Source organism: Pantherophis guttatus, chromosome 2 (genome assembly GCF_059756535.1).
Source record: "Pantherophis guttatus breed Tessera chromosome 2, ASM5975653v1, whole genome shotgun sequence".
In the NCBI taxonomy this organism is placed as follows: domain Eukaryota; kingdom Metazoa; phylum Chordata; class Lepidosauria; order Squamata; family Colubridae; genus Pantherophis; species Pantherophis guttatus.
Window position 1 is genome coordinate 260542131 of NC_142064.1, and position 24498 is coordinate 260566628.

General features: G+C 44.0%; 1 protein-coding gene across 1 annotated transcript; it reads right to left on the reverse strand.

Moving 5' to 3' along the window:
• Positions 1-2366: 2366 nt before the first annotated feature.
• Positions 2367-20035, reverse strand: LOC148115688 (E3 ubiquitin-protein ligase TRIM7-like). Its single transcript, XM_087888177.1, has 7 exons — positions 19612-20035; positions 17407-17502; positions 17068-17298; positions 13307-13329; positions 10116-10228; positions 8020-8052; positions 2367-3839 (listed from the first exon to the last, which is right to left on the reverse strand). Exons 1-7 carry the CDS (start codon positions 20011-20013, stop codon positions 3322-3324), a joined length of 1416 nt encoding a protein of 471 aa, XP_087744303.1. The 5' UTR covers positions 20014-20035; the 3' UTR covers positions 2367-3321.
• Between the last annotated feature and the right edge of the window lie 4463 nt (positions 20036-24498).

The window sequence follows — 24498 nt, forward strand, 5'->3', positions numbered from 1 at the left end:
CTTCATTGGCCTCAGCACCAGGCTCAGACCCAAATTGGGGGCAACAATACTTCCATGGTTATGTAGCCAGCATGACTATATGCTGAGATACATGGAATAGTGTGATCTCCCCACCGAAGTGGTACCAATTTACCTACTTGCATTTGCAGGTTTTTGAACTGCTAGGTGGGCTGTAAATATAAGTAGTCCCCAATCTTCAACCGCAATTGAACCCAAAATTTCTGTTACTAAGCAAGACAGTCCTTAAATGCTCTTTGTCCCATTTCATCACCTTTCTTGTCACAGTTACCATATTTTTCGGAGTATAAGACACAGCGGAGTATAAGACGCACCTTAGTTTTTGGGGAGGAAAATAAGAAAAAAGCTGATTGGCAGGTGGATCGGCCTCCCGGAATACCCCCAATCAGCTGTTCCCAGAGGTGAATTTTAGCAATAGGTTCCTTGGTTGTGAGCTCTGCGCCTTGCTTTTTTTTTTTTTTTTTTTTTGCTTTTTTTCCTGACTCTGAAACTTCTGAAACTGTTTCAGAAAAAACTTTTTTTCCTGCCTCTGAAAGCCTCCGAAACAGAACTTCAGGAAAAAAAGCCTCTGAAGCTCTGTTTGGGGGCTTCTTTTCTGAAGCTTCGTTTCTGATGCTTTTTTCAGCCTCTGAAAACTCCCTTTGAGAAGCTGGGTAGGGCTACATTCAGAGTATAAGACGCACCCAGATTTTCACTCTCTTTTTTGGGTGGAAAAGGTTTGTCTTATACTCCGAAAAATACGGTAAGTGAACCACTGCAGTTGTTAAGTTAGCAACACTGTTGTTAAGTAAATCTAGCTTCTCCATTGTCTTTGCTTGTCAGAAGGTGGAGGATACAAGGATTTATATTCCTTGCAGTCATCTGGTCATTAGCACTCTTTCTGAGAGTCACCATGCATATGGCACAACATAGGAGAACAAACTCATCTCTTTTGAAGACAGCAAAGTCCACATTGTGGACAGAGAAGACCGCTGGTTTGAAAGAGGGACTCAAAGAGGCCATCTACATTGAGATTGAACAGCCCTCTCTCAACAGAGGGCGAGGAATATGACGCTGCCTATCTCCTGTTTACAATACAGTCCTTTCAGGAATTCCAAGAAGGTTCCACACCCATTTGCACTGTGATTCAGATGAGCCTGAGGACACAGATAAACCTCCAAGTAGCCTCAATGACTCTCAGAAAGAATACTAATGGCCAGATGACTGCAAGGGACATACATTCTTCCATCCTCCACCATTCACTCAGAACTGAAGAAGCTTCTTGTATGAGAAGCGAAACGTCTTTGAGGAAAAGAGCCTTGATAGTACAGTGGTCTACGCACCCTGTTATTAACACAGCTGCCTGCAATTTACTGCTGGTTCGAATCTCTCCAAGGCTCAAGGTTGACTCAGCCTTCCATCCTTTCTAAGGTAGGTGAAATGAGGACCCAGTTTGTGGGGGCAATAAGCTGACTTTGTATAAAATATACAAAAGAATGAAGGCTATTGCTTAACGCATTGTAAGCCGCCCTGAGTCTCCGGAGAAGGGCGGCATATAAATCAAATTAAAAAAAAAATCCAGTTGCCTTTTGAAAAAGCACCTTTGGCACAATCATAACCTGCATGTCTGAGAATCTCCATAGACAGTCAATACAGTTCTCTTTATTTATCTAAAGCATTCCTTAGCTACTGTAGAAGCTAAAGCAGGAAAGTGTGATGGTGACAGATTTTTATAGAATATTACTGAATGAAAATGTCCTTCCCTTTTGTAACAAAAAATAATCATTTCACTGACTGGAATCACAAACTCACTCCTACTCGGTGGAATTTCTGAAAACCAGTCTGGTTTGAGGCTTGTTGAAGAAATAAATTTCCATATTTAAGTTTCCATATACAAACATTTATGCCCAATTTCCATAGACATGGGAAGGACGGAAGGGAAAATTCAAATTTGGATTAAATGTAAAGATTGCTCTTTTTAACCAATTTTGATTTTCTCCTTCCCTTTGATGAGTCAAGATCTTTCTCCTTCCTTTTGATGAGCCTTCTCAAGTTTTGCAACCTATTTCTATGTGAATTTTAACTCTCCAAATTCCCTAGCCAACATGCTGCTCCCTGAGAATTCTGGGAAAAGACATCAGCATATCTGGAGGGGCACCTGGATTGGATAATCCTATGTTTGATAAAAGCATATGAGAATGTCTCCGCTGTGCAATGGCCGAGATCACTTCAACTCCCAGAATTCCCTTGCCAGCATGGTGATTGGGGGAATGCTGGGAGTTGAAGTCGACACATCTTAGTTGCTAAGATTGAAAGAGACTGGCCTATATTACACACAATTACACACACATACACACACAATATGCTTCCGTAGTTCCACAAATGTACCTTTATGACACAAGATCAATAGTAAGGATTCTTTATATCAGCAGTTATATTCAAAAAACATGACAGGACGGACGGACAATGGCAGCTGCGTGAAGTCCCCAAGATGTTTCTGTAATGGGAGCCTGAGAAAACCATGAGCTTTCTTGAGGTGAATGATAAGACATGATGAAGTTACCCACAGCTGTGCTAAAATTCTGAACTGAAGGCGATGCGGAAAGGCAAGCCATGGTACACTGTTGATTTCGATGAGGTGACAGCCAAACAGCCCTAGTCATCTTATTACCCAGGAAGCTGAGCAGAAGGAATTGCTGTACAAATTTATATATTAAAAAAGATCCATTCCTAACAAATTTGGCAGTTTTAAAGCTAGAAGGAAGATCAGTCAAGACAGTGTTTCCCAACCTTGGCCATTCCCAGGTGTGTGGACTTCAAGTCCCAGAATTCCACAGCCACCATGGCTAGTGAATGAAAGTTCTGGGAGTTGAAGTCCACTTATCTGGAAATCGCCAAGGTCTTGAGATAACGACACTCTCATCCTGTGAGAAGCCCTGTTTCTTTGCTGAGGGGAAATATTACTTTTGGGCAGTAATGTTATTGTTTCTTAAAAAAAATAAAGATAAACTCTGCATCAGTTAGCTATTAATCTATCTGAAAGATAATGGAGGTTTGATAGAGCTGTCAGAGATCCTTTTCAATGAGCATTTTCCTCATTGAGCCTCTTCATACGTGCTGGGACTTGCACCTTCCAGAAGGCAGGATGGAAAACAATCGCACTGACTTGGAAAACCTGAAAGCTGCAGCCCCACCAGACCTAGAGGGACCAAGACTGGGGGAAAGCCACCTTAGATCCCCACTCGTTTCTTGTTCTTCTTGATTATTGATTTTTCCAGACTTGACAAATATGACAACCAAGACTGAGAAGCAGACATGACAACCTTAATGAGCGATGGAAAGGCGAGCGTTTCCAAACACGTAAAATAAGGGAAGGATCACCTCTCCAGCGAAGGGGGGCACAGAATATGCAAAGAGAGGAGCTCCTGTATCGGCATCAAAAAAAGTCACCCATCCTCCTTCGTAGTTCAGAATTATTCTGATCTTCTTGGGCATCCTACGCAAAGTCAAGGGAGTATAAAAGGGAGGGTTGTACGCTGTGTAGTTGCCATCCCATTTCCCCACAGCCCAGAAACCTTCTTCTGGACTAAATTCAATATCTCCTTTTCTCCTTACAGACTTTCGGGCAACTCCGACACCCCAGGTGTCTTCTGTCCCCACACTGACTTCCCAGAAATGCCTGCCAGTCGTGAATCCTGAACAGGCCAACACAAAAGGCCATTCGTCAAATCTTTCTGGGGTTTTGGGTAGAGGTTGATAAAATTCGCCCATTTTCATACTTTTACAGTCATCTGTCAAAATGAGACGAGGGTGAGCTGTGTCTGGATCCAGAAACACATGTGCTGTTGAGAAAGAAGAAAGATGAGAAAAGAAAAGATAAGCGGCGTTAGTTGTTAAAATGGCAGCTTAATATTGGTGCAAATCAAGATGTCGGTTGTCCCCTTATAAAGCCTAAACAGATCAAGAGCTTGATTATACAGGTAGTCCTCGACTTATGACCATAACTGAGGCCAAAATTTATGTTGCTAAGTGAAACATTTGTTAGCAATAGCAACAGCACTTAGACTTATACTGTATACCGCTTCATAGTGCTTGACAGCTCTCTATAAGCAGTTTAGAGAGTCAGCATATTGTCCCCCAACAATCTGGGCCTTCATTTTACCGACCTCGGAAGGATGGAAGGATGAATCAACCTTGAGCCTGGTGAGATTCGATCTGCCAAACTGCTGGCAGCCGGTGATCAGCAGAAGTAGCCTGCAGTACTGCACTCTAACCACTGCGCCACCGCAGCTCCTTAAGTGAATTTTACCCCATTTTACAACCTTTCTTGCCACCATTTGTTTGTTTGTTTGTTTGTTTTTTTATTTATATGCCGCCTTTCTCTGGAGACTCAGGGCAGCTTACACTGCGTTAAGCAATAGCCTTCATACTTTTGTATATTTTATACAAAGTCAGCTTATTGCCCCCACAAACTGGGTCCCCATTTTATCTACCTTAGAAAGGATGGAAGGCTGAGTCAACCTTGAGCCTGGCGAGATTCGAACTTACTTTTAATTGCAGACAGCTGGTGTTAAATTACAGTGCTTTTAGTCTGCAGAGCTATCCAGGCTCTTCACTAACCATTGTTAGTGAATCATACAGTTGTTAAGTAAGTAACACAGCTGTTAAGTGAATCTGGCTTCCCCAATTGATTTTGCTTGTCCGAAGATCGCAAAAGGGGATCATGTGTCCCTGGGACATTGTTACGGTCATAAATATGAGTCAGTTGCCAAACATCTGAAATTTGATCACATGACCATGGGGATGCTGCAACAGTCATGTGACAGTCTTAAGTCACTTTTTTTCAGTGCTGTTATAACTTTGAACAGTTACTAAATGAACTGTTGTAAGCCGAGGACTACCTGTATACATATCTGGGTACATAGAGCTCTGGTGGTGCAGTGGTTAGAATGCAGTATTGCAGGCTAACTCTGCCCACTGCCAAAAGTTCGATCCTGGACCGGCTCTAGGTTGACTCAGCCTTCCACCCTTCTGAGGTCAGTAAAATGAGGACCCAGATTGTTGGCAGGCAATATACTGACTCTGTAAACTGCTTAGAGAGGGCTATAAAGCAGTGCGAAGCAGTATATAAGTCTAAGTGCTATTGCTATCATTGTAAAGGACCACTCATTTCAGAGCAGGAGTTCCTATTAAGAGGATTGTCCATCCTTCAGAGCTCATCCCTTCCTCTGATCATTGATTCCTTTAACAAACTCATCCTGACAGAAAGAGCAGATTGATAGAGGAACTGAATCCGAGCCTGCCTCCCTGAAACTTAAATCTATTATTCTGAGACCTACAACGGACTCCTAGGTGAAATCCAATTTTTTTTACTACCGGTTCTGTGGGCGTGGCTTGGTGGGCATGGTGTGGCTTGGTGAGCATGGCCTGGTGGGCGTGGCAGGGGAAGGCTATTGCAAAATCCCCATTCCCTCCCCACTCCTGGGGGAAGGATATTGCAAAATCTCCATTCCCACCCCACTCTGGGGTCAGCCAGAGGTGGTATTTGCCGATTCTCCAAACTGCTCAAAATTTCCACTACGGGTTTTAGAGAACCTGTCAGAACCTGCTGGATTTCACCCCTGGAACAGACCTTCACATTCTGTACATCACCCTTCAGGCACCCTTTCCCTTATTTATTTATTTATTTATTTATTTATTTATTTATTTATTTATTTATTTATTTATTTATTTATTTATTTATTTATTTATTTATTTATTTATTTATTTATTTATTTATTTATTTATTTATTTTATTTGTATACCGCCGTTCTCCAACAGGACTCAGGGCGGTGAACAGCCATGGTAAAACGTAACATATAAAATTTAAAAGCAATTTAAAAACATTAAATAATTTTGGCTATCCATTTAAAACAACCCGGATTAAAACCAATTACAAATTAAAACTGAAGGGATGGGATCAAGCCAGCCCGGCTAGGTGAAAAAGATGTGTTTTCAGGGCCCGAAGAAAAGTCCGGAGGTCTGGTATCGTGCATATCTCTGGGGGCAAATCGTTCCAGAGGGCAGGTGCCACCACAGAGAAGGCTCTCCCCCTGGGGGTCGCCAGCCGACATTGTCTGGCCAACAGCACCCTGAGGAGTCCCTCTCTGTGGGAGCGTACTGGCGGCAGAAGGCGGTCTCGTAAATACCCCGGCCCTATGCCATGGAGTGCTTTAAAGGTGGTCACCAACACCTTGAAGCGCACCCTGAAGACCACAGGAAGCCAGTGCAGCTCGCTCAGGAGAGGTGTCACATGGGAGTGCCCCGTCGCTCCCATAATCCCCTGCGTGGCCGCATTCTGGACCAACTGGAGCCTCCGGGTGCACCCCAAGGGGAGCCCCATGTAGAGAGCATTGCAGTAGCCCAGACGGGAAGTGACGAGTGCTTGAGTGACCGTGCGCAAGGAGTCCCGGTCCAGAAAGGGACGCAACTGGCGTATCAGGCGAACCTGATAAAAAGCCCCCCTGGCCACGGTCGTCATATGCTCTTCTAAAGACAGCCATGTATCCAGGAGGATGCCCAAGTTGCAAGCCCTTACCGTGGGGGTCAATGATTTGGGGGGGCAATGATTACTTACTTACTTTGAGAAGTATTCACAAGCAAGAAATGTTCCCCAAAGCACTTTCCTACTCATTCTTTCTGCAAAGCATCAAAGTGGATCTCCAACTAGAGTAGGAGGGGGCCATTTTTACGATCTGTGGACTTCAAGTCCCAGAATTCCTGATCCAGCCATGCTGGCTCAGGAATTTTGGGAGTTGAAGTCCACAGATCATGAAGGGGCTATATTTGCCCATCTCTAGAGGATCCTACTGGAGGCAACATGCAGTCATCAAAGTTAAAAACATCCGTAGATTTCTACTGCATGTGTTGGTTTATTCTTCTTCCAATGCTATGAAGTTTTGGGAATATGCCTTTTATCTGGTCATTTCACATATGCTGCACAAAGCTTCTATCATCCACAACCCTTCTGCCTTTTGTGTCTTTCAACCAGGGGTGAAAGACAGGTTCTGACAGGTTCTGGAGAACCAGTAATGGAAAATTTGAGTAGTTCAGAGAACCAGTAGCAGAAATTTTGAATAGTTCGGAGAACGGGCAAATACCACCTCTGTGTTGTGGTCCGCCAGCAGCCTGCAGAGCTGGTAGCAGAGTCGGACAGTGAGGAGGCTGGGGAGGGCAATGGGCCAGTCCTGGAGTCAGGGGAAGGCTTGGACGAGGGCTCTGCGTCAGAGGAAGAGATGGGGCCAGAGCCATCTGGGAGCGATGAATGGACTCCAGAGCCTCCAGAGGTGGATAGCAGAGAGGCAGAGGAAGAGGAGGAGCCTGTTCCTAGTGCATGCATGCCAAGAGCTGCCAGAAGGCAAGAGCAGCTAAAGCAAAAAGGATAACTCGGGAGTAAGGCCAGGAGATGATTGGCCCCTCCCAGAAAGCTTAAAAGAGCAGCAACAGCTCTTGGGATCTTTGTAGGAAAGCAACATTGCTACATTTGTTTCTTGTTGGCATCTCTTGCTTCTGAACTTTGTGGGGTTTTGCCAAGAAAAGCCTTTGGCAGGATGCCAAAGAAGACAAAGGTTGGTGATAAGGCCGAAGGACTGTTTATGAAGAATTTGTTTTGGAATTAATTTGGACTAAGCTGAGAATGAAGTAATTCTCAGCTGTTCTAATAAAATATGTTTGTTTAGGATTGATTGTGTCTGGTAATAACTACTTGAGCCTAGGTCACAGCACTCTGGCTGGTCCCAGAGTGGGGTGGGAATGGAGATTTTGCAGTATCCTTCCCCTGCCATACCCACCAAGCCATGCCCACCAAGCCACACCATGCCCACCAAGCCATGCCCACAGAACCAGTAGTAAAAAAGTTTGAATTTCACCACTGCTTTCAACTATTAATTCTAAGATGCTCCAAGGAAATGTAACAAACCAACTTTCCAATAAATTGCTATTCCTTCTAAGCTCTTACGCCGTCTTCCTGACAACAGGATTTACCTTTCTGCAGCTGAAGTCCAGCCATCAGAGACTCTGAGGGGAGGGAAAAAGGAAGAGAACGTGAAGCGCTAACATAAACCCAGGAAGGACAAAAGCGATTTATACAACAACATTGCATGCTAGGGAAACGTTAAGTAGAAACCAACAAGAATTTGACAGGAAGGCAGTACACTTTTCTCTTTTGAATCTAGCCATCAGATTCCAATAATAGCCAATGTAAATTAATAACTTGTTTTATAGGAAGAAAAGGAACAAAGTATGGAGGAGAGCAGAAGAGAGGGGAGGGGAGAGGACAGGACAGGAAATGATGGAAAAGGAAAAGGAAAGAGGAAAGGGGAAGGGAAGGGAAAGAAAAAGGAAGGAAAGGAAAGGAGATGACAGGGGAGGAGAGGAGAGGAGAGGAGAGGAGAGGAGAGGAAAGGACAGGAAAGGGAAGGGAAGGGAAGGGAAAGAAGGGAAGGGAAGGGAAGGGAAAGGAGAAGGGAAGGGAAGGGAAGGGAAGGGAAGGGAAAGGAAAGGAAAGGAAAGGAAAGGAAGGGAAGGGAAGGGAAGGGAAAGGAAAGGAAAGGAAAGGAAAGGAAAGGAAAGGAAAGGAAAGGAAAGGAAAGGAAAGGAAAGGAAAGGAAAGGGCTATCAGCATTTGTTTTGAACAATGGCATCTGATAGGGGAGTGTTAAGAAAGCATTGGTGATCATGTGAGCAAAACTATGCTCCTTTTTTACATGTGCTCCCCTCTGGGGGGGCCTTCCCCTGCAGACACCCTGTTTTGCATCCAATCATTTACTTATTTATTTATTTTATTTGTCAAGCATATATAAGATAACAGATAAAAGTATAAACATAATTTGAATACATGAAAAGAATAAGAGTAAAAAGGGACATTAGGACGGGGACGGTAGGCACGCTGGTGCACTTATGCAGGCCCCTTACAGACCTCTTAGGAATGGGGTGAGGACAACAGTAGACAGTTTAAGGTTAAAGTTTTGGGGGTTTGGGGAAGAAACCACAGAGTCAGGTAGTGCATTCCAGGCATTGACCTCTCTGTTGCTGAAGTCGTATTTTCTGCAATCAAGTTTGGAGCCGTTTACCTTGAGTTAGTATCTAATATTTGCTTGTGTATTGTTGTGGTTGAAGCTGAAATAGTCTTTGACAGTTAGAACATTGTGGCAGATAATTTTATGTATTACGCTTAGGTCAGACCAACATCGGCGTAGTTCTAAGTTGTCTAAGCCCAAAATTTGAAGTCTGATGGCATAAAGTATTTTATTGCGGGTAGAGGAATGGAGGACACTTCTCCTGAAATATCTCTGGACTCTCTCAATTGTATTAATGTCTGATATGCAGTGTGGGTTCCAGACAGATGAGATGTATTCGAGAATTGATCTAGCAAATGTTTTGTATGATCTAGTTAGTAGTACAATATTACCAGAAAAGCAGCTACGGAAGATTAGGTTAACAACTCTTAATGCCTTTTTGGCAATGTTGTTACAGTGGGCTTGGGCACTTAGATCTTTAGAAATGAGTACTCCAAGGTCCTTGACAGAGTGAGGGTCATCTACAAGGTCATGTCCATCTAATTTGTATTTTATTTTTTGATTTTTTTTTTGTCAATGTGCAAGACAGAGCATTTGTTGGTTGAGATTTGAAGTTGCCACTTGTTAGACCAAAGTGACACATAGTCAAGGTCTTTTTGAAGGGTAGTTGCATTCATTTTTATTATTATTATTATTATCAAATTTATATACCGCCCTTCTCCCGAAGGACTCAGGGCGGTGTAAACCAAAGTAAAAAACATAGATACAAACATTAAAAACAATTTAAATATATATATATATATATGTTTGGCCCCATAATTAAAAGAACAATAACAAACCTATTAAAAACATTTTAAAAAGGGTTAAGCCAGCCCGGCTTGCTGAAAAAGAAAGGTCTTCAGGGCACGGCGGAAGGCACCGAAGTCTTGAATTCTTCGTATCTCTGGGGGCAGTTGATTCCAGAGGGCAGGTGCCCCCACAGAGAAGGCCCTCCCCCATTGCTTGGCCGATGGCACCGAGTTTCATGTGAAACTCCAAACAGAAACATCAATTCTACATTACCATTGAATATATTTCCAGAATTTTCCAGAAAAGGATTGATATCACAGAAATCCCAGGACCTCCATTTCAGCTCCAGAGGGAAAGCAATTGTGCTTTCAAGTGCTTTGTCATACCTGGGGAACAGAAACAAAATAAAGACATGTGGCAGCTCCAAACATACAGTGGCAATGGGAAAAGTTTGGAGAACGTTTGGCACAAGGAAAGGGATGCTTAAGGGTTTAGAGAAATGTTATTTTGCAGAAAGCAGCGGTGTTGATATTCTAGGGCCGTGATGGCGAACCTATGGCACGGGTGCCACAGGTGGCATGCGGAGCCATATCGATGGGCATGCGAGCTCAGCTCCGGCACAAATGCGTGCACCAGCCAGCTGATTTTTGGGCCTTCTGGGCCCACCAGAAGTCAGGAAACACACTGTTTCCAGCCTCCGGAGGGCCTCTGGGGGGGGGGAAGGCCATTTTTGCCCTCCCCAGGCTCCTACAAAGGCTCTGGAGCCTGGGGAGAGCAAAAAACGGGCCTAGCGGGCCCACCAGGCCATCACGTGCCAAAAGCGGGGGGAGCATGGGGGAGCGGGGTTTGGATGTGGGCACAAGTGCGTGTGACCCCACCGCGCTCCCCCCGCTTTTGGCACACGATGGCAAAAAGGTTAGCCATCACTGTTCTAGGGAAAGGTGTTAAAGATGCTAAGAAAAATGATGGTGTCAACAATTTACAAGCAAATGAGTTGAAATGGCTTAGAAGATGGTTGAGTTCCTTCAGATAGGCAGCTCTGATGGTAAAAGGACTGTCATAAGTCTCCCCTTACCAAATTAGTAATATTTATAAGATACATGGGAGGGGGAGGAGTGCAGACACTATTTTTCAAATCAAGATAGTTTGAATGACTTAAAAGGTAAAGGTTCCCCCGCACATGCGTGCTAGTCGTTCCCAGCTCTAGGGGCAGTGCTGTTGTGGCCCACCAGTGGCCTATGTGGATCGTGGCTGATCCCAACGACAAGGAGGCTAGTGTGGTGTCATGGTAGCAGCCTGCGCAGCCGGCGCTCACGTCAGACAGCGAGGAGGCTGAAGAGGATGTGGTGCCAGAGGCAGAGACTCAGCCAGGGCCTTCAGAACCTCCAGAGGCTCCTTCAAGTGGAGAGAACGAAGTGGAGAAGCCTCTCCTCTATACTCGAGCACGCAGGGCTGCCAAAAGACAGGAGTGGCTACTCAGGAGGAGGAGGTCTCCTCGAGAGTAAGGCTTGAGGATAATTGGCCACTCCCTTAGCCTATTTAAATCACACGCCGTTAGTAAGTTTCTTGCTGGAAACAACTTGTAATTATCATCAGAGCATTTTTGGAAAAGTCTTATCGTATCTTGTTTTCTGGGCTGGTCGCCAACCTTTGACGGACTTTGGTTTATTCTTGCTACTTAATAAATTTGATAAGGACTGTTGGTGTGTGTCAATATCCTCCAGAATCCGGAGCTGGGGCAGAACAAGTGCTCATCTCAGTTTCTATGCCGAAGAGCCAGCACTATCCGAAGACGTCTCATGTGGTCATGTGGCTGGCATAACTAAACGCCGAAGGCACACGTAGCACAGTTACCTTGTCACCAAAGTGGTCCCTATTTTTCTACTTGCATTTTTTACGTGCTTTCGAACTGCTAGGTTGGCAGAAACTGGGACAAGAAACGGGAGCTCACCCCGTTACGCAGCACTAGGGATTTGAACTTCCAACCTTCTGATCGCCAAGCTCAATATCTTAGCCACTGAGCCACCGCGTCCCATACTGAATGGCTTAGGGAAGGTCATAATCCAAAATGTAAGCAGGACCAGATCAAAATCATGTAACATTTGATTACAATTTAGTTCTCCCCAACCTAGAGCCAGTTTGGTATAGTGGCTAAGATACCGAGTAAGAACTGGGAAAAGGTGAGTTCTAGATCTACCTTAGACGCAAAGACAGCTGGGGGACCTGAGCCAGTCCCTAGCTTCCAGCCCCAGAGAGAAAAAGGCAAAAGAAAGACCCTTCTAAAATCTTGCCTTAGCCAGGTGCTTGCCGGAAGTCAAGACTGACTTGAAGGGGCCCAAAAATAAAAAAATAAAAAAGAGGAGGGAATTTAGCACTATATCAAAACTTGCTCTAATGTTTTGCTCAGGATAATCAAAGGGGCCCTGATTATCAATATAGCTTTGGTCATGTGTGTTTAATGCTATCCTACAACAGCATACAAAACCCAACATTTTTCTTCCAATATTAAATAAATAGAAGACTAAGATAGGGACAGGAAGAATATTTGCTTCAAAAATGTGTTTTTAAGCTAAGGGAAAAAGTGCACTCTTATTAGGAGGAAGGTAACTAATGTATAGTCAGCTGGAGCAGAGCTGTTATTTCAGTTTACGGTTCTCTCCTTTTATTTATCTTTTTCACAAACACATGCACATGTACATTTTTAAAAATCGCTCTTATTTTCGTTGAAAAATAAAGGGAGAGAGATAGAGTGGAATTCCACAAAGAGAGTCTGGAAAGCCATGTTCTCCCTGTGCTTCAGCTAAGGGTATCTCATAAAATCATCTGCTACAATGTCCTACCTGTCAATGACTACTTCAGCTTCAACCACAACAATACACGAGCACACAATAGATACAAACTTAAAGTGAACCGCTCCAAACTCGATTGCAGAAAATATGACTTCAGCAACAGAGTGGTCAATGCCTGGAATGCACTACCTGACTCTGTAGTTTCATCCCAAAAACCCCAAACTTTTAACCTAAGACTGTCTATTGTTGACCTCACCCCATTCCTAAGAGGTCTGTAAGGGGCATGCATAAGAGCACCAGCGTGCCTACGTCCCTGTCCTAATGTTCCCTCTATTCGTATCTATTTTATGTATTCAATTCATGCTTATACTTATATATATTACCTAATATGCTCTTGACAAACAATTAAATAAATAAATAATATTTTTAACAAACTCCCACTGTTTCCTATCATCTTGGATGGATTCCAAGATGGCGCTGCTGAAGGCTGCCTCGGTGAAATGCTCTGTAATGCTCTTTATTTTTAATTATTCTCTGCGACTCACTATGGATTTCTTACGAGACCGTGCCTGCCATCGGTTGACAAGATTTGAAGTCCAGAGTATCAGGCGGGTGACCTATTTTCTGCTACATGGTCTTAGAAAGGATGGGAGGAAATGAGCAGGAACTACTTACCTTTGCATGTTGGCTTTAAAGTCCTACAAAGAAAGGAAAAAGAGATCTCACTCTTTGCAATAGAGTAAAGTAAGAAGGTTGCTTAAACCCTCAGAGGTTTCCAAACTTGGCCACTTTAGAACTTGTTGACTTCAACTCCCAGAATACCTCAGCCAGCCATGTGAATTCTGGAAATCAAAGTCCACAACTCCTAAAGCAGCCATGTTTGGAGACCCTTATCCTAAGCAAACATCTTCTCTAGATCTTTGAAGAAACTATAGCTCAATGGGAGACTCACAGAAAGATGAAGCTTCCCTACTGCATGCGCTTGTACTTGATAAGATGCTCTTATTCATAAATTCTTCACTTTGATTGAATTATTGGTTCTCCAGCCATACTTCCCCCAGAGTACTAACCTTCCCCCAGAGTTACGTATAATAACAGACCTCCGGATTTTTCGTCGGGCCCTGAAAACCTATTTATTTCAACTAGCTGGGCTGGCTTGAGCTAAATTTTAAATTGATTTTAAATTGGGTTGTTTTAATTTACGGCCAGAATATGTAATTATTTTAATACTGTTTTTTAAATTTTGTATGCTTTGTTTTTACTTAGGCTGTGCACCGCCCTGAGTCCTATTTGGAGAAGGGTGGTATAGAAATTTAAACAAATAAACAAATAAATAAATAAATAATACTGTAATTAGACCAGTGTTCCTTCACTTTAGCAACTTTAAAATGTGTGTGGAGTTAAAAATTTCCAGAATTTCTCAGTCAGATATGCTGGCTGGAAAATTCTGGGAGTTGAGGTCCTCACATTTTAAGGTTGCCAAGGTTGAAAAATGCTAAATTCGACGTTGCAAGGTATAGGTTCAAAACTGCTGACATGAATTGAGATCTTGTTCAATTGACATCAACGTAGGGTACCTAACATTCCTTCTCAAGGAAATTACATCTACTGAACAGTTATGGGGTTCAATTTTCTTTGGAGCAGATCTGAATTCCCATTAACATATGCCCATAGAGTTTTTTAAGAAAAAAAATACCCTAGAAATTCTGTATATTTAAAAGTAGCATGAGAGGAAAGACAGTTGGGAAGTTGGGAAAAGACAAAAATAAATAGAGGAAAGAAGGAGCCCTAGGCATTGAGAGTATCAAATATGAATGAGTTTTAGGAAATATTCTAAATAACAGAGAACTATGGTTCTTAGTATGGGAGTCGTGTTTACACTACAGCCTTTTTATTCAGCTTTGGAAGGAAAGCTACTAATCTCTTTGTTGTGAAATTGTTTCAAAAGATTGGATTAAAGTCCAATTAAAGACCCACAAATCACAGTTTTGCCCACAGCCATTAGTTTGCACAGATTACTTCTTTTCTTAGCCACAGATATTTGCATTACTTTAGGAGCAGTAAATTCAAAGGAACCATTTTATATTCTGAGGGAAAATCCAGTCTCTGCTTTGTACCCAGGTTAGTTGCATTACAGTGATTTGTCTTTTCACCTCTTTCATTTCCTATAAACAGATATTTTGTGATTGTCTATCGTTCAAAAATATCAGAAGTGTTCATTACTCCAAAAACATGAAAGAATCTTAAGCTAGATCTAGCTATTAACAACAGGAAAATGAGTAGAGTAGAGTAGAGTAGAGTAGAGTAGAGTAGAGTAGAGTAGAGTAGAGTAGAGTAGAGTAGAGTAGAGTAGAATAGAATAGAATAGAATAGAATAGAATAGAATAGAATAGAATAGAACGCTTTATTTGGCCAAGTGTGATTAAACACAGAAAGAATTTGTCCCCAGTACATAAGCTCTCAGTGTACAAGCAAAAAAACCCAGAGTATTAATAATCATAATAATGTTACCAATAAGAGAAGGCAATAAAACAGATGAGAAGGATAATAGTAATACAGCCATACTACATGGGTAAATATCCTTAGATCTAAGGCAGTACTGAGGGAATTAGGTGTTCAGCAAAGTGATGGCACAAGGGAGAAAACTGTGTCTGTATCTGGTTGTTTTGGCCTGCAAAATTCTATTGTGGCATCACAAGGGGAGGAGTTGAAACAGATTATGTCCAGGATGTGAAGGGTCTGTAGCAGGGGTGTGTTTTACTTACCTTTACTACCAGTTTGCATCGTGCCCGCGTGCTCGCATGTATGCGTGCTCTTCTGTGCATGCACAGGAGCTTCTGCACATGTGTAGATCTACTTTGATGACATCCGGGTCAGTGGGTGAAGCCTCCCACCAGTTTTTTACTACATTGGTCCAAACCGGGGGCAACCCACCACTGGTCTGTAGATATTTTCTACAGATAGCCCTCCTTCTGATGCATGCAATATGCAGGTTGTCAATGGAAAGGAGGCTGGTTGCAATTGTTTTTTCTTCTGTCCTAATCAACCATTGAAGTCTGTACCTGTCCTGTTTGGTTGCTGTACCAAAGCAGACAGTTATAGAAGTGCAAATGATTTGATCTTTCCACATCCTGGGGAAGTGTTGACAGGGGGACAGAGGTCGACCCCGAGGCCCCTCATATGTGGGGTGCCGCAGGGGTCGGTCCTCTCGCCTCTCCTGTTCAACATTTATGTGAAGCCGCTGGGCGAGATCATCCGTGGTTTTGGGGTGGAGTACCATCAGTATGCTGACGACAACCAGTTGTACATCTCCACCCCGGATCACCCCAACGATGCCCTTGAAGTGATGTCCCGGTGCCTGGTGGCCGTACGGATCTGGATGGGGAGGAACAGGCTCAGGCTCAACCCATCCAAGACCGAGTGGCTGTGGTTTCCGACGTCCCGATATAGTCAGTTGATGCCATCACTGACTATTGGGGGCGAATCACTGGCCCCCACGGAGAGGGCTCGCAACTTGGGCGTCCTCCTGGATTCACGGCTGTCTTTAGAAGAGCACCTGACGGCCGTGACCGGGAGGATTTTTTATCAGGTTCGCCTGATTCGCCAGTTGCGTCCCTTTCTGGATCGGGACTCGTTACGCACGGTCACTCATGCCCTCGTCACCTCCCGCCTGGACTATTGTAATGCTCTCTACATGGGGCTCCCCTTGAGGAGCACCCGGAGGCTCCAACTGGCGCAGAGTGCGGCCGCGCGGGTGGTAATGGGAGCGTCATGGCGCTCCCATGTGACACCTCTCCTGCGCGAGCTGCACTGGCTCCCGGTGGTCTTCCGGGTGCGCTTCAAGGTTTTGGTTACTACCTTCAAAGCGCTCCATGGCTTAGGACCTGGTTATCTACGGGACCGCCTACTACCACCAATAGCCTCCCACCGGCCAGTACGCTCTCATAGAGATGGACTCCTCCGGGTGCCGTCAGCCAAACAGTGTCGGCTGGCGACCCCTAGGGGGAGAGCCTTCTCTGTGGGGGCACCTACCATCTGGAATGAGCTCCCCCCAGAGATACGGAGGATTCCGGATCTGCGCACCTTCCACCGCGCTGTGAAGACTTTTTTATTCCATCAAGCGGGCTTGGCCTAATCTCCTCCCTCTTTTAATATGTAAATTTTAATCTGTTTTTAAATTATTGGGGTGTTTTAATCTTTCTGGGCCAAAATGATTTAATTTGATTTTATCTGGTTTTAAATTTTGTGTATTTATGTATTTTATTGCTTGGCTGTTCACCGCCCTGAGTCCTTCGGGAGTAGGGCGGTATACAAATCAAATAAACTAAACTAAACTAAACTAAGTGAAGATGCCCCATTTGGGGTTCTGAGCTGGGTCTTCTCTGGTGAGGAGCCCAGGCTAGTGTTAAAACCATGTTCTTTTAAAACTATCTTACCATTAAGAACTCCACAGCTGGCTGCTCACACACCTCCTGCATCTCCCGAATGATACTTTTAAGCACGATGCGTTGCTTTGAAAGTCCCTCCAGGTATTCCGTCTTGGTGTTTTGAATATCCTTCTCCACCATTTTCATTCGGTTGTGTAGTTGTTTTTCCTGTTTATGCAGAAAATCGTGTAGTTGTTTGAACACATTGTCTAACTTCTCCTTCTCTTCTTCCATTTGCCCCTTTAATGAAGAGAGAGAGGGGGGGAGGGGAAAGATCAATTTCACCACCTTTTGAGATAAGCTTGATAATTAGCTGGTTTTCCAAAATTCAGAATGACCAAGATTTACAAGCAGCTCGGCGATTTCGTTTTCTGCATCTGAAGGATGATTCTCCATTATATCTTTCTTTTCCTCCAGAAGTATAATCCGGCTCCGTAACTGGTCCTGAAAGAGATAAATTGAGTCATGTTTCAAACACGATCCTCCATTTTACAAGTTTATTTACTTATCCATCAGAATAAGGATCTTTCTTTGGACCAAAAAGTAGAACTGTTCGAAGCACTAGCTGCAGTGGTGGGATTCAGCCGGTTCGCACCACTTTGGGAGAACCGATTGTTAACTTTCTGAGCAGTTTGGCGAACTGGTTGTTGGAAGAAATCATTAGGGCAGAGAACCGGTTGTTAAATTATTTGAATCCCATCACTGACTAGCTGCCTGTATCTCTCACAAATAAAGGCAAATATATGTGTCCCAAGATAATAGCAATAGCACTTGGACTTGTATACTGCTTCAAAGTGCTTTACAGCCCTCTCTAAGCAGTTTCACATAGTTATCAGATTACCCCAGTGGAGAAATCCAATTTTTTTTACTACCGGTTCTGTGGACATGGTAGACGTGGCAGGGGAAAGATACTGCAAAATCTCCATTCCCATCCCACTCCAGGGGAAGGATATTGCAAAATCTCCATTCCCACCCCACTCTGGGGCCAGCCAGAGGTGGTATTTGTCGGTTCTCCAAACTGCTCAAAATTTCTGCTACCAGTTCTCCAGTACCTGTCAAAACCTGCTGGATTTCACCCCTGGATTACCCCTAAGAATCTGGGTCCTCATTTTACCAACTTTAGAAGGAACCTAGAGCCGGTCAGGATTGAATTGTTGGCAGTGGGAATGCAGAGTTAGCCTGCAATACTGCACTGTAACCACCATGGCTCTGTTTACGTTGTATTATCTCCAGAATGGAGAGAGATAAATTCCCAGAGGATGGGCGAGTCTGAAAGCTCGGAAGACTAAATCTGTGGTCCCGATGATCAACTCTGATTAGATCCTGCAAAAAGTAGACTTTGACAAACTGCCTACCTTAGTATTTTCAGTTATTCAGCAACACCTCAGTACTGCTGTTCGTTCCGAATCTTTCCAAAAACTCATGTTTCATAGAACCAAAATTGTACGATTGGAAGAGACCCTGCAGAATGTCTAGTCCAGTATTTCTCAACAACTTGAAGATGTGTGGACTTCAATTCCCACAATTGAATTAGCTGACCAGAATTCCTGTTCTGGTCAGCTAATGTGCTGACCAGAACAGGAACCCACAACTTACGACCACAATTGAGCACAAAATTTCTGTTTGCTAATTGAGACATTTGTTACCTCACCCCAGGGATGAAATGTAAAATTTGTTACTACTAGTTTTGTGGGCATGGCTTGGGGGGGTAATGTGACTGGGTGGCGTGGCCAACTTTTTTTTCTTTGTAACTTTTCAAAGTATTTTTTCTAATGCTTTGAAACGCCTCTGCCAATCAGGCAACTCAGCTGGGATCGTCAGAGAGGCTTTTTAAAAAATGCCTCTCTGACTATCAGGCAACTCAGCTGGGATTGTCAGAGACTTTTCAAAGCATTTTTTTTACCACCTCTTCGGCCAAGAGGTTGCAGAAAAAAATGCTTTGAAAAGCCTCTGAGGATCCCAGCTGAGCCACACGATCATCAGAGGGTTTTTTTTTTTTTTTAAAAAGCATTTTTTTGTCGGAAGAGGTTGTAGAAAAAATGCTTTTAAAAGTAAAAAAAAAAAGCCTCTGATGATCGTGTGGCTCAGCTGGGCATGGGGTGGGGGCACAGGGATTTTTGCTACTGGTTCTCCGAACCACCCGCTGCCATCACTACTGGATCGGGCGATCCAGTCCAAACTGGAAGCATTTCACCCCTGCCTCACCCGATTCTTAAGAGGTCCATAAAGGGGGCATGCATAAGCGCATCAGTGTACCTACCGTCCCTGTCTTACTGTCCCCATTTATCTGTACTTACTTCCTTTGTTTATGCTTATGTTTATACCTATATACGGTACCTGCTATTTTGTACATGTTTGACAAACAAACAAACAAACAAACAAATACATAAATAAATAAATAAATATTTCTTTAAAGGCAAATCTCTGGAACGAGAATCCAAACAAGATTTTCATCAACTCCAGAAGGAAAGATGCCAGCATGTAAACCGCATGTTAGAGGCAATAGGCATCTGCCACTGAAAATCCAAAGGTCCCTTAATAGCAATTCCCTACCTTTAATGGTTGGGCAGCTTGTTTGGGAGAAATCACAGTGTGAGTTTTATGTTCCGTTGACTTCTTACAAACGGCACATATCAGCTTCTCGTCCTCTTGACAAAACAGATCTAGTATCACTTTGTGTTTCGGGCAGACAAATGACTTTTCGGGAAGCAACCTGAGTTTCTCCTCCACGGTGGGCTGCTGCAGGATTCGCCGGAGTTTTCCTTCAGGGATCGGCTCTTCGCAAACAGGACAGAAAAAAAGCCCTTCCTTTTTCCGTTCCCGATAATGATCAGTGATGCAAGGCCGACAGAAGTTGTGTCCACATTCTAGGGATATTGGATCTGTCAGATATTTACTACACAGGTCACAAAATTCATCTTTTCTCTCAGGCGCTGCCAGTGAGGTTGAGGCCATGTCAGACGGAGAATTCCCTCTCTGAATAGCAATAACGAGGTGCAAAAGGGAGCAACGAACATTCAGTACCTATTTTTAAAACTGTTTTAGAGTAACTTTTACTTCCATAATTAAAGAGATGGTCTTTTCTACAGATGGCGAGCCATCTGGGGTGTGGAAGGTAAATTTCTCCCTTTTTTAAACAGGATTTCAATAAACGAAATGATATTTTTCTTCTTATTTGCTCAAAAGAAAAAAAAAACCATGCTACTGAATTTATGGGCGTCTTTAATCGCTTGTTTAAATAAACATGGAACCGCTGGAGCTCTCTAGTCAATATATTTACTAGGTAGAATAGAATAGAAAGCAGAGTTGGAAGAGAATTTTGAGGTCTTGTAGTCCAATCCCCTGCTTAGGCAGGAAACCCTATACTAGGGATGGCTAACCTTTTTGCCGTCGAATGCCAAAAGTGGGGGGAGTGCAGAGGGGTCACGTGCATGCCCACACCTATAATGCAATGCCACCCCACATGCCACGCCCCCATGTATGTGTGCGCGACCCCTTGCTGCCCGTTTTGGGCCTAGTAGGCCTATCTGAAACCTCCTAGGACCAAAAACGGGCCATGGGGGAGGCGCACCACACACCCCGCCCTCCTCCCACGCATGCGCACATGACCCCCTGCACATGTGTGACCCCACACACATGTGCAACCCCCACACACATGTGCGCGTCTCCCACATGAGCCCCGTCTCTGCGCCAGAGACACAAAAATCAGCTGGCAGGCAGGAGGCACACGTGCATGCGCAGTGAAGCTGAGCTGGGCGCCAGCTTGAGTGCCCACAGAGAGGGTTCCGCATGCCACCTTCGGCACACGTGCCATAGGTTTGCCATCACAGCCATATACCATTTCAGACAAATGATTGTCAAATCTCTTCTTAAAGACTTCCAGTGTTGGAGCATTCACAACTTCTGGAGGCAAGTTGTTCCACTGATTGATTGTGTATTAGCTAGTCATTATTTTTTAATTGTAGGTATCCCAGAGTTGTTGGGAATTGGGACGCTTATACATTGAATGTATGCAAGTATAAATAAATAAATGTTATGGGCTTCAGGAGAGAAGACTGAAGATGAAATGTCTTTCTACAGTACTCCTTTTATTCATTGTCATGCAACGGATCCAAAACAAGAAGCCAATGGTGGCTCAGCAGACTAAAGCATTGTGATTAACACCGGCTGTCTGCAATTACTGTAAATTCAAATCTCACTAGGCTCAAGGTTGACTCAGCCTTCCATCCTTTCTAAGGTAGGTAAATTGAGGACCCAGTTTGTGGGGGCAATAAGCTGACTTTGTATAAAATATACGAAAGTATGAAGGCTATTGCTTAACGCATTGTAAGCCGCCCTGAGTCTCCGGAGAAGGGCGGCATATAAATCAATTTTTTTTTTAAAAAAATTGCTTAGAAACAAACAAAAAACCTACATCCTTACCTATTACCTTGATGTATAATATCATTACAGATCATCAATCTTGGTGTTTAGAACAGTGTTTCTCAACCTTGGCAACTTTCAGATGTGTGGACTTCAACCGCCAGAATTCTATATTCCAAATTCTGAATTCTAAATTCTGAATGCTGGCTGGGGAATTCTGAGAGTTGGACTCCACACATTTGAAAGTTGCCAAGGTTAAGAAACACTTGTTTAGCAGCTCCTTATTTTCTAATGATATAAATGACTTTCATTTTAATATCTATAAATAACAGGGAGGGAGGGAGAAGGAGGGGTGGAGGCAGGAAAGCACCACTAATATGACTGTGACTACTGTTGTACTACTGTATCTGTCTTTCCCCAAAAATAAGACCCGGTCTTATTTTCTTTTGGGCCCCAAAATAAGCACTAGGGTTTATTTTCAGATGGGGGGGGGTGTCTTATTTTTTTCCACACAGGCAGCTGAGCAGTGCGTCCAGCAGGCTGATGCCGCCACCACGAGCCAAGGCAGGGGGTGAGGCAGGATAGGGCGAGGCAGGGCAGGGCTGGCCACCTTCTGTGTGAAAAAGTAAGAGAAAGCGAAGAGAAAGCAGGAGGGGTATGGGAAAAGGGGGAAAAAACTGACAAGTCAGAAAGAGCCAGGAGAAAAGTCTCACCCTTCTGACTGCTGGGTCGCTTCACCCTTCTGGAGAGAAACCAACGTTTCGATTCCGCTTCTGGGTTGGAGCTCAAAGTGAGGCACACAGGCAGCCTGTCCTGCGGAGTGCCAGCCAGCCTTGCCCAGCCTTCCCCACCAGGAAGGAGGCCGCTGCCTCCTGCACAGTCCTTTCTATTCTTTCTGCAGCCGCATTCCCCCTCTGACCCTGCAATACCACCCATCACCACCCAGGCCCTGTCCGAATTGGTGGCAAAGAATACTGTTTGGGTGTTGTAGCCTGCAGAGCCCTGATGCTGACGGGGTGAGGTGGTGGCAGCACGAGTCATGGCTACTGCCACTGCCACCGGTGTGGGAACGGGAGTGGCAGCAGGAGGCACCCCGCTGGCTGCCGCCACCAGGTGAGACAGGGAAGGAGCTGCTCCGGCAGCCGCCACCTCACCTCACCAGCATCAGGGCTCTGCAGACCAGATAATGAACGGACTGGGCAAGGCAGGAGATGGGGCAGATATGGCACCATGCTGCTGCCCCTGCACACTCCTCCCCCGCCATCCTACATCATCCTCCAGCAACGGTCCCACCTCCTCATCCACCTGCCACTTCAGTCCTGTGGCACCGTTTCACACTGCCTGGTCCCCATTTGCCGTTTCAACAGCAGCAGCTCTGGAGGCCTGCAGCTCTGCCACCGCATTTCAGTACCGGTAGATGCCAGCCTTGCAAATAAATCAAATAAATATTTTGGGGGCTGCATGGGAAGCCCCTCCACCTACCAACAAAGCAAGGACTTTGTTGGGGGGGGATAAAAGGGGTCCTGAAGACAACCTATATTTCATTCAGTTCTGCACTTTGCTCCTTCAATAACATGGAGCCTGGAGATGGGGTTTCATTGACGGTCACCATCAAGCCATCATCTCAAATGATGGGCCATCATCTCAAAGTCCATTCTTTGAGTCGTTTTTGGATTCCAGACTTGACAGCTTCCATCCTTCTGCTTAGTGCATGGCAGCCTGGTTTTGGATGTGTGTGTCTCTCGTGTTTGTGTGTGTGTGTGTGTGTGTGTGTTTGTATGTGCATAATAGCAGATATACTTTATAATCAGGAGAAGTTTGCTGTTATTTTAAATTCAATGGGTCTCCCTGTATTTTACATTTGTGCCTCAGTAATTAGTTGAAAGTGATTTGAGTCTGGCAGTTTTCCAGGACTGCAAGCGTGTGAGTGAGGGACCATAAGGTGAACCCGAGAACACACTTGTGTAACATCTGTATTAAATATGTTCATTTGGATCACTGGCTCCTTTGCCAACAGCAGTTTGTCAGTCTGGAATTACTTAGATGTTTTGAGATGTTCCAGAGAGCTGCTGTTAGGATTTCAGGTCACCATTTCAGCTCACTTTTTTGTTGTTGTTTATGTGTTTCCTGCTTTATCATTTTTACAAATAATTCAAGGCAGCAAACATATCTAACACATCTTCCTCCTCCAATTTTCCCCACAAGAGCAACTCTGTGAGGTGGGTTGGACTGAGAGAATGACTGCCTCAGTCACCCATTTGGCTTTCATGGCTAAGGCAGGACTTGAACTCACAGTCTTCCTCTTGCTAGCCCGGTGCCTTAACCACTAGATCAAAATGGATTTGACTCCCATCTCAATATCAAAGTCACTTTTGGGGTGCCTTAGATTGTTGACCCCGGTGACTGCCTGGATGAATCTCCCTGCACTGTTCTTGGCAAGGTTTCAGAAGTGGCTTGCCATTGCTTGGTCCCTAGGGCTGAGTGAGAGTGGCTGGTCCAAGGCCACCCAGTTGGTTTTGTGCCTACGGCAGGATTAGAACTCATGATATCTAGCTTGATTTCTTAAACCACTACACTAGATTGCCCCTTTCTTTTACAGTTGCTCAATAAAAGGCAGAGTGGTTTAAAGCAAGAGGGGAAATGAGTGTTATTGTCAAATAATGTATTTATTTAATAATGTAATTCGTTTTTACAATTCTATTAACAATTAACTGTTTTAATTGGGGTGTTGATTTTAATTTAATTTTATTGTGATTTGTATCGGAAATTGTCATTTTGTAAGCCGCCTTGAGTCCCTCGGGAGAAAGGCGGCATATAAATCGCAATAATAAATAAATAAATAAATAAATTCAATTTGAATTTAGGCTTGAGCCAAGTGACACATTTAGTCCACACAGCGCTCACATCTCCTATCTTTATAATAGATGGTATGTTTTGTTTTTGTCTACCGTCTTCTGTGCATCTTCTTTCTATGTGTTACACTGAATAATCACTGTTGTTTTTTTTTTATTTCAAACAGCATAAAACCAATAACCTCACTCTAAAGTAGAAATAAAATCTCATATTGGCAGAATAAAA